This window comes from Coffea arabica, chromosome 1e, assembly GCF_036785885.1.
Source record: "Coffea arabica cultivar ET-39 chromosome 1e, Coffea Arabica ET-39 HiFi, whole genome shotgun sequence".
NCBI lineage: Eukaryota > Viridiplantae > Streptophyta > Magnoliopsida > Gentianales > Rubiaceae > Coffea > Coffea arabica.
In genome coordinates this window covers 20146481-20156964 of record NC_092311.1, presented here as the reverse complement: position 1 = coordinate 20156964, position 10484 = coordinate 20146481, and the positions used below count along the sequence as shown (strand labels likewise).

At 36.2% G+C, this 10484-nt stretch overlaps 1 protein-coding gene across 2 annotated transcripts; it reads right to left on the bottom strand.

The window, feature by feature from the left end:
* Positions 1-370: 370 nt before the first annotated feature.
* On the bottom strand, positions 371-2712 carry LOC113701348 (uncharacterized). Of its 2 annotated transcripts, none has more exons than XM_027221959.2 (2): positions 2565-2712; positions 371-2411 (listed from the first exon to the last, which is right to left on the bottom strand). In XM_027221959.2, the coding sequence occupies exon 2, from the start codon at positions 2156-2158 to the stop codon at positions 617-619; it is 1542 nt and encodes a 513-aa protein (XP_027077760.1). In that variant the 5' UTR covers positions 2159-2411; positions 2565-2712; the 3' UTR covers positions 371-616. The 2 variants fall into 2 exon arrangements, with proteins under 2 accessions (XP_027077760.1, XP_027077771.1); XM_027221970.2 differs by having other exon boundaries at positions 371-2182; positions 2565-2706.
* Positions 2713-10484: the final 7772 nt, after the last annotated feature.

The following is a 10484-nucleotide window of genomic DNA, read 5'->3' as shown; positions in this document are numbered from 1 at the left end:
ACTGTTGAATATACCGAACAATATAGCAGTGTTAAAATATAAAAGGAATAACACACTTAAGGGGAAAAAAGAAATAAAAAAGCATAGTGCAAGTACCTTCATTAAATGTTTAGCACTAACTAACACTCCTTTCATCCTATTGTCAAGTAAAACGACCAATCAGTAAATACATCTGGTTAATATTGCTTCGTACCTGCACATTTTAGCTCAGAAATGGAGTATTGTCAGCCACGTAGAGAACAACAAACTTAAGCGCAAGTATAACCAGAAAGACATCAATAATCCTCTGTGCTTAACTGCAGTAAATACTGAGAGGCAAAGGCATCCTAAACTCAACTGCACTAATAATCATAGAAATAGAAAGCAGACATGCTGTTAAGGCATAAGCAATTTTCTTGGAATGAGGCCAGGGTACAAAACACAACATTTATAACTATTACAAACGAAACCATACCATGCTGTTGAATATCAAAACGATCCTTGGCTAGAATACGATGGTATGGGAATTCGAAGAGAAGTGAGACCACAAAGTAATGCAAATGGATCGGAAGTACAATCTTCAATTCTACAAAAGAGGAGATGAAAGTCATAAACATCGAAAGAAGTTACAAGTCCTCTAGTGTTGCCTTCCTGAATCAATCTGCTCTCTTCCCCCCATTATGTCTATACTAAAAGAAGTCAGGTTAAATGTTGATTCCGGCCTCCGAAATTCCACCTCCACTTCTTTCTGCTTCAGTTGCAATGCCTTGCGCTCATTCTCTATTATCAACCTCTCCTTTTCCAGCCTAGCTGTCTCCAGTTCCAACTCTTTCTTGTTGCAGAATCTCTGCCATTTCAATCTTTGCTTTTCTAACTCAAAAGCTTCAGCTTGTATGCCAATTCTTTCCTCATGAAGTTGAAGCATACGCTTCCTGATCCACTCTCTCCGCTCCCATTGAGACTTTGTAGGGTCACTAAACATTTCAGCGATTTCTGCCTGAAAATCATCACCGGCCCCAGATCGAGACCTAGTATTTCCATAATCCTTCCACACTTCCCTATTTTCACTTGTTTCAACCCTATCCACACTCCCAGAATTGTTGTTATCTGCAGCTTCATCTTCAGACATGTAATGGTCACTTTCATCATTTTCATCAGCATCATCGCCCTCAGAGATGTCATTGTCTTTTGAACTTTGTGCGGCCACAGGTGAACCATCCTTGTCTGTCGTGCCTTCTCCTGCAACAGGTGAACCATCCTTGTCTTTGGTGCCTTCTCCTACAACAGGTGAACCATCACAATGTTCCCAAATTTGTTCTGCTACAGATGCAGCATGAACTGGTAACTCAAAATCATTGCAATCGGTAATCTTTTGGCCATTATGGTAAGCACACATTTCCTTATAGAACAAATGCTTTGAGCCCAATAACTTCCTCACATCTTCCTTTGCTTTGTCAGAGAGATGTTCCATGTTGTTTAATAGAGCTGGATTCTCCACAACTCTACATGAAGTACCCCTTCCAAGAATGTCGTTCAACTTCTTGTACCTCTTGTTCAAATCATTGAACTTATCCTCACACTGCTGAGGTGAAACACAAAGACCCTTAGACATCAATACCTTTGAGACCGTTCTCCATTTTCCCTTCTTTATGATACCAGATTTTCGCCTCGCTCCCTCAGCACCCTCTGAAGGACCATCTTCTCCAACATTTGCAACAACTTGAATCAAAAGTCTAACTATATTGTCCGTCCACTTCATTCTCACCCAAGGAGCATCCTTTTTGCCCTTTCCTCCACCAGTATCCCTACCATTGCCCTCTGCCATACTTGGGTCATCCTCATCACTTGAGATCTCATTGATGTTAACAGCACCATTACTCATAACATTCCTAGGTCCCGCAACCCTCTCTCTTGCAAAAGTCATAGCAAAACCTCTTGGTGCTGAGTCTTTGACCTCCCTTAGCCCAATCCTGGAATCCTTTTCAGCCACTGATATCATATTCATCGGAGATGGAACTTGGTCATTTTGCAGACGAGCTGGATTACTGCTACTTAAGTTTTGTTGATGGCTTCTACTCATCCCCAAAAGCCCACCAGGATTTTGTTGATTCCTATTCATCCCCAAAAACCCTCCTGTATAACCGGATAAAAACCCACTACCCGGATTGTTATTATTCATCTTCCACACCAAAACTTCCAAACCCTAAAAAAAAAATCCTGAAAACCCGAATGGAATTTGTACCAATCTAAACATGAAGTCATAAAAACCTCTCAAAAATTAAAGTTTTAGCACATAATCAGCTCACAAATGTCCAAACACCACAGCTCATAAAAAACCCGTCAAAACCATACAATTCGGAAACCCTTTACATCGAATTGCAATACCCAAATCTAAAATTTTTCATTTATCTCCGAGAACTCAGAAAAAGGTCCTGAGGTTCAGTGAAGTTCAGTAAAGTTTCAGATATATGAAGAACAGCAATAGAGAATGATGCCCATATAAAAAATGATAGTAATAAAATAAAAAGCCTGAAAAAGAATTTCTAATGCACGATGTGAATAGCATGGATGATTGATAGGATTACCTTTTTGTGATCTAGAATAGTGATTCTTCAGAGAAACTGAGGGGTTTTGCAAGTACTCTTTTGCAGCAAGAGAGAGAGGAGAGAGGGACCAGTAAATGGTAATCAGCAATGGTTTTCTTAACCGTGGGTGGGAGAACTTAAAAGTACCTTGGGCTGTGTCGTGTCGGATGAGGGATGGACAGCTCCAGAGCTGTTCACGGTCAAAATTTGATTCAAAAAAATTGTACGATTTTAATTATTGGGTTAATTTTACTTTGCCCCCCCAAACTTTGGACGATTATCCACTTAAGTCCCTAAACTTCAAAATGGGACACTTAAGTCCCTAAACTTATAAGTACCTCCCACTTAAGGAAAATTGTTAACAAATCCTGAATGTCGTGGGTGGTCAAAGTGTCCCATTTTATAAGGGTTTAGGGTTTTAAGTGTCCCATTTTATAAGTTCTGGGACTTAAGTGGGAGGTATTTATAAGTTTAGGGACTTAAGTGTCCCATTTTGAAGTTTAGGGACTTAAGTGGATAATCGTCCAAAGTTTGGGGGGACAAAGTGGAATTAACCCTTAATTATTTTTTATACTTTATTTTTAATAATATATGTGAAACTCATAAAAATTTGTTTTAAAATTACACATTATACAAATAAAATTACGCCGTATGAAAATAAAATTACGCGATATGTAAAATACACAAAATCGCTAGGAACGGTTGCACTGCCCGTGGTCCGTGTCGTGTCCTCATTAAATTAGATTGAATGCTCTTATTACTCTCTCTCTCTCTTTTCCAAAGTAAATCGGCTATATTTCTTAAGAAGGATTTTGCTGTAACCTTTTTTTTTTAACTGTGTTTTTATTTTTGTTCAAGACTTGCATGGAAGAATGACGACATCTTTGCCACAAGTCAATTGGTCAATGTAAATTATTTAACTCCAGCAAGTACAGCCAGTAGCCATATGTGTAAAAGCAAAGGATGCATATCGATTAATATTTTTCAGAGGTTTTTCTAAAAATTTTTATTTTACTATATATATTTTGGAGGTATTTTTAAAATTTATAATTTTATTTAAATATTTTTAAAAAATTTTAATCCTCCCTTACCACAACCATTCACCACCCCCGTCCCCCAAAAAAAACAAAAAAGACAGCTCAAATTTAAATGGGAGTTCTGCTTGATGCATTCAAGTCTCCTGGAGTGTGTGTATAACTCTAACAATGTAAAAATGATTAAAATTTCAAAAATTTAACCTCTTTATATGGCAGGTAATTCATTTACTATTCGACATCACTCGATTGGTTAAATAAAATAAAAAAAAGAGGAAGAATAACAGTTGGGCTTTACTCTTGTGCTTTAAGTGCGTACACTATACCACCTTAATATTTGAGATATAAATTTTACCCTATCTCATTGATACCATTAAGGGGTTATTTAACAAAGAGATGATCTCTTGTGACCAAATGTCTTTGGACTCTTTAAAGCGTATAATCTATTAATTCAAAGTCAAAAAGTAATACTTCCCCAAAGCACTTTCGCATTTGGTACAACTTAACTAACCTCATTTTTCCGATTATGTTTTAAGAGCTTCCAAATTAGTCACCAAAACAATTTTTTCTACTGAAAACGTGGTATTAGATTTAATGTATCAACAATGACATAAAGTTAGAACACAATTTATAGAGTAACAGAAATCAAATTTACTTTATTCTAAACTTATTGATGGAAATCTTATATAGCTTTGTTCAATAATCTTCAATTCTTTTTTTTTTTTGGTACATTTTATGTTTTTAAGATGGAGCTAATCAATCTTTAATTTCATTTTTGCAGCATATTATGGACAACCTGATTTATTTTGAAATCTGAAGGGACAGTTCCAGACTGACATAAATGAATTAGAGAGAGGCTTATTTGTCTAGATTGCTTTTAATCAAAATACACAACTCTTCTCATTGATAAATAGTATAAATGATTCAGTTACTCAAAAGAAAATTTACGAGTACTTTTACCTCAATAACATCAAAGATAGGAGTTCTTAAATGGAAAATAAATTGGCATGAACAAATTTTGTGAAGAAATTTTTTGAAATACTTCCGTCAAGATTTTTCTTAAAAATGATTCTTTTGTTAAGTAAACAATAATCATAAACATTGATTGTGTAATACTGATTAAAGTAAAGTGATATAAATATGTTGTAATGGAACTTATTTCCCATAATAAAAAGAATTTCCATCACAAACAAAATTTTGCGTGTAATATCATGAGAACATATATAATCTAAATTTACTCTAATCAACTCTTGCCATACGTTACTATATATGGTACTTAAAGCCTAAAGGATTTATTTGTCATTCCAACAAGAGTTCATGGGCCATAATATCAATAGTCAACCGATTAGCTTTTTAAATGTTTAATTAGATTATAGAAAGGTAAAAGTTTATATTAGAGGTCCCAAGAATTAGACGTTCTGGGTTCCAATTTTCTTGTCCTCTTCTCGTTTCTTGAGTCCTATCCCTCCTTTATTGAAAAAAATAAAAAAAGGTAAAAGTCAATATTTCCAAAGTTGAGAGTAATAAAGCTTAACTACCTAAAATTTTAAGGGGACAATGCAATTAGTTTCATTGCTTTTGAGCTCTCAAGTCTTGATTGCACTTTATGATTTTTATTTTACATTTATTAATTATGTAATCAATGGTAAACAAAAAATAGAGTAAAGATAACATACTAACACTAAACTATTTAGGATTTCCAATTTTAGCCACTAAACTATTAAGTTAGGCAAAATGGTCATTCAACTAATGAGAACACACATTTGGTGATTGAAAACTATGATTTTAGTAGTTGAGTGACTAAACACGAAAATTTTCTTAGTTGAGTGACCAAAAGATACTATTTTTATTAGTCAAACTAGTTTAAAACCTTGTCACTCACATGTATCAATTTGGTGAGGATTGGGTCAATTTTAATGCTTAGGGTTAACTCAAAGTACAAAGTTAAATTTTGCAAATCAAATCCTAAATATATAAAACGGGCTAAGAAGTTATTGTTCATGCTACGGTAACTTTTCATCCCCCTTTCATAATTGAATTTTTTTGCTAAAATAACACTTTTTCTAAAAAATATTCTCAATATGATTCACTTTCAAATTTTATTCCCATAATGATGTTATTATTACCACCTTATAATCCTGATTGCCACGTAGTGTGACAGCCCCACCTCTCCCTAGGGCGAACCCTGGGGTATCAGCGGACTGCCTGCCCAGCTCTCGCCGGGGCTCAGTCGTTCAAAGAACTAACAACTCAAAATAACTGATGAAATAAATTCAAACTAAATCGTACCAACCCTAATGGCACATAACCGTCAAGCCAACTTTTCAAACTTAAAACGGCAAGCTAAAAGTCACACTTACCACTCTATACTACAATTACATAACGTAAGTCGAACTTATGAATTCAAGCTTACAAAAGTCAAAAGTAAAGTCATCTTAACAAAAGGTTACAAGTTCAAGCAAAATAAAGTTAAGAAGGCTCTTGACCGTTAGTCCATCCCCGATCTGTTAAGGAAAACAAAGGGAGTGGGGTGAGCTAAAGCTCAGTGAGATTCCAAGTAAAGCAAGTAACCACATAGCCAAAATTAAGGCATAAAATAACCAAATAAATACCGTATGATACAATAACAATTTAATCACAGTTCAATTCAAGGACATGGGTGGCTTTCAAAAGCCAAAATCCCCTTGAGCTTGATCATAAATGTCTCCGTTGACTCTCCGTCAACACTTGTATACACAGAATATCAAGTCCGTAGAACACCACTTTCACCTGTCTCCGTCCACCAATCAACCCCCTACCGGGCCCGCACTCCATAAACAGTAGTTAGGTAATACTCGAGTATACCGATTTCAGTGTACAGTAAACAGTCCTCAAGGTTTATCGGCCTTCTCGACCAAGCCCTTGCTGGCTTGATACGACCGACTCACCTATGAGGTTGGGTACCCAAACAGTAGTAGTAGTTGATGGGATATCACCCAAACAATTCAAGTACAGTCACATATAGAGAATTCACATTTCATAATAGCAGTATACAGAGCCTCAGTGGAAAGTGAGGGAGGACGAGTGCGATAAAGTACACACTCGCCTCCATTTTTATCAAATCAGGGTTTGGCTAAAACAGTCGTAAATCAAGTATTCAGATATTTCACATAAGCAGGTAGCAGGTAGTGGAACACTCACCTGTCAAGCAAAGCAGTAGTCAAACGTCAAGTTTCTCAGTTACGACCACCTTCGTTTCTCACCCCTAGGGCAACGAGTGAAAATTGTTTACCATTAGGTTCATGCCTTACTAAATTAGGCTCATTAAGAGACCAAGTGAGTAGTCTAAGCTACTTAATCCATCGTACAAATAAGGTCCAAATCATGGTAAAAGTTCATGAAAAAGCAAGTGTAGACACCAAATTTTTGGTGTAATTTCATTTTTAGTTTTTTTTTTATTTGTTGTGTTCGTTTTTTAGTTTTAGTTTCTAGTTTTATTTTTATTTTTAAGTTTTTATCATAGAATTTCTTGAAAAAGGGAAAGAGGAAAAGGAAAAGCATTCAAAAAATAGGATTTAGTCATTTGTAATTTAAATTCAATGCTTTCTTGAAAGTGAAAAAAAAAAAGAAGAAAAAGTGAAAAATGATGAAAAATGAAAAATGAAAGAAAAAGATTGAAAATGGCAATTTTGCTGTTTTAGTTTGTTTATTTTGATGTAAAATTGTTGTTTTTTTATTACTTAGTTTTTATTATCAATTTGGTTTTAATTAATTTCAAAAAAAAAAAAAAAAAAAGATACGCTATTTGCAGCTGCGTATTGTCGCAGCTTGCAAGAAAGGATTGGGCAGCTCCTTTAGCTGCAATTTTGGAAAAGATGGCTGAGGGTTTTAGGAGGAGGATTCCCATATAAATAGCAAAGGGAAACAACAGCCGCAAAGGGGGAGAGATAGAGAGGTTTTGGAAAAACTGAGCGAGAGTTTTTGGAGAGAAGGGGACGGCTATAGAAAGAGACCAGCGAGAGAAAGGAGAGGTTTTGGGGAGGCTAAACAAAACAGAAGGTTAGCGGTTAGGTTTTGGAGGAAAACTTCAAGGAAGCTACGGGCTGGCTGGGGGAGAAGAGGGAGCTAGGAGTAAGGTTTGGGGCTGAAAAAGAAGAAAAATCTGGAGCGGCTAAAGAGAAGAAAAATCTGGAGCGGCTAGAGGGAAGAAAGGATACGGCGGAGGGGTAGAGAGGAACCAGAAAGGTGACGGATGAAAATTTGAGAAAAGGCAGAGAGCGAGAGAGAGCGGAGTTTCTAGGCGAAATCGAAAAAGAAAACTGCAAGGAAGAACAAAGAGAAAGGGGTCGCCGGATCTCTGGGCTTTCACTGGCGGTCTCCTGCAAAGAGGTTGCAGCAGGCTTCGTCGGTCTACTGAGAAGCTCAATCATTTCTCAAGGTAGCCTCTTCTTTTATCCTCTTTTTGCAACCAAGAGTTCCGCTACTTGTTTTGTTCCCATAGTCTATGTTTCTATTTTTGGTCCTAGATAAAAACCAGCAATAAAAATGCAAGCTTTGACCCGGCTGTATTGTTTCTATTATTAAATGATTATGGCCATGATTTGCTAAGTTCAATCTGCACTTTGTTGCAAATAGGAAGACCAGATATGAAGTACGATTAGATTCAGGCTCCTTAGTTATGCTTGTTTGTCATCCTCGTTGCTTTCACTTCTGTTTTGTCATGTTCACTGGTGTGTCCGAGAGGCTGTTGTCTTCAAATTGAGGTCATGGGTTGTTATTGATATTTTGGATGATTTTGCTATGAGCCTTAATTGAATCTTGACTTGTTTGCTTTGGTTTTTCTCATGGTGACAAATTTGCAAATGGTTGGCTGGTTGAATGAAATGTTTTAGGGAACCAGAAAAAGTTTTTTTCAAAGCATTACGAAATTGCAGAAATGAAACCAGTTATGAGGAAGGGTAGATGATGGCGTTTTGGTGAAGATAATGACATTGGGTTGTTAAATTAGTGAAGTTTGTTTGAGTTCTCATGCCCAAACATATCTAGGCCCAAGTAGGAAAAGCTGCTACATTTCTCTGTGATGTTTTCTTCTCCGTGACTGTTTTGTGGTTTTTGCACTTAAGTTGCATACTTAATCTTATGTAGAAGGGAAGAAAATGGAAAGTTTAGTGTTGAGTTTTGCAAGGTTGGGTCCAAAAACACTTGAGCTATGGTCGAATGTTTGCTGAAAATGAACAAACCAGGATTGCCGAACCTTTTGCCTAGAATTTTCCAGCCTTTGCATGATTTTTCTTCTATGTTTTGGTTTGTTTGAATGTTGAAATGGTTGTTATGATGCTTAGATTGGTTTTGGGTGTTTGGGTCTAAACATACTTGAGTTGGAATTGAATGCTTGCTGGCCACATAGACAATAGGTAGCTGGATCGTTTTGCATGAAAGTTTCCAAGAAATTTGCATCAGTTTTTGTTATGTTTTTGCTTATTTGCTGTCAAAGTTTCGGGCCTTGTGGTTTAGTTCCACACTATGATTTTGGTTAACCTTTTCTGTTTTTGAACAAAGCTATCCTTTGGGTCTGAAATCTGCATTTGGAAATGAAAGTCACAACTAGTTTTGTTGCCAAAAGATTCCACCCTTTGCCAAAGCTTCCAAATTGCAGCAATCTTCTTCCATCTTGCATAAAGGTTTCATAAGTGTTTGTACAATTTCCTTCCATGTTTTGCATGTTAGATGTGGAACTTGTTTGTTTTGTTGCTTAATCCAAAGTTTGGATAGATGAAAGGATTAGTCAAAGCTGCTTAGAATTTGTGTATGAGATGGAAATGCAGCCAGCGATTGTTTTAACTTCAAGAAGATGTTCATTGCAGAAAATTTTGTTTCCTACGTATGCATGCATGCAAATACTTCTGAATTTAGCATTTTGACCCCCCAAGTCTCCCATCATTTCACTATGACCCAATCAATTAAATAATTTCATCAATTTGGTCCTTGGTAATTTTAATTTGTGCAACTTCATTGCTTGTTTGCTTCAATTGACTACCATGCTTTGCTTCAATTTCGCTTAAGACATGACTTTAGGGACTTTATGATCAAGTGAGCTTTGTTTTGCACATTTCTTTTAATTTTTCTTAAATAAAGTGGTACCTTGACTTTTTTTATTGTTTTGAATCCATTTTTACTTCATTTGATTACCATCGAGGGGGAGGTATAATTTCTTTTATTTTTTTTGTCTCTCCTATGTGATCCAACGTGCTACGTGAGAATTGCATGTCTACTTGCTTTACTAGTTTTTCCTTAATTCTTTTATTTCATTTACTCTTGCTTTTCATTAAGTTATTCATTATGGGGTATGTGTACACCTCTTGGCTTGTAATAGATAGGGCTCGGAGAGCATCTGGTCCATTTCCCCTTCCCCTTGGTTGCTTGCTTTTGTTGCTACATGTTTAATTGCTTTATTAGGCTCTTGTATCTAGTCGAGCATGCTAAGTGTTATGTGCTACGTGTTTATAAGTGATTTGCATGTCTACTCGCTTTTTATAGTGTGGATGAATGGAATGGATGAATGTACGTCACCACACTAGTCCAACGCTAGTTGTGGCTTCTTTTATCGTTTCCACTAGTCTAATGCTAGTAGGAATTCATAGAAAGGGCTAGTCCAACGCTAGACCCAATAGGATTTTTCCTTTGTTTTTCATTAATGCATTATTTGCCTGTTCACTACATATCATGCATTTTTCCTTAGTTTTATCATTTGGCATGCTCCTCAATTCCCCTTTCCCTTCATTTTAGGCCTCTTGCATCTCATGCTAGTTAAAAGGCGCCATGTGTAATCTTCTTATTCAAAGTTGGACTTTGACCACTATTCCCTAACTTTACCAAATATCAATTTGACCCAAAATCATCTTCATTT

Bases quoted from the DNA above. Each gene is read 5' to 3' on its own strand.
- LOC113701348 (XM_027221959.2), bottom strand. From the start codon at position 2,158: ATGAATAATAACAATCCGGGTAGTGGGTTTTTATCCGGTTATACAGGA.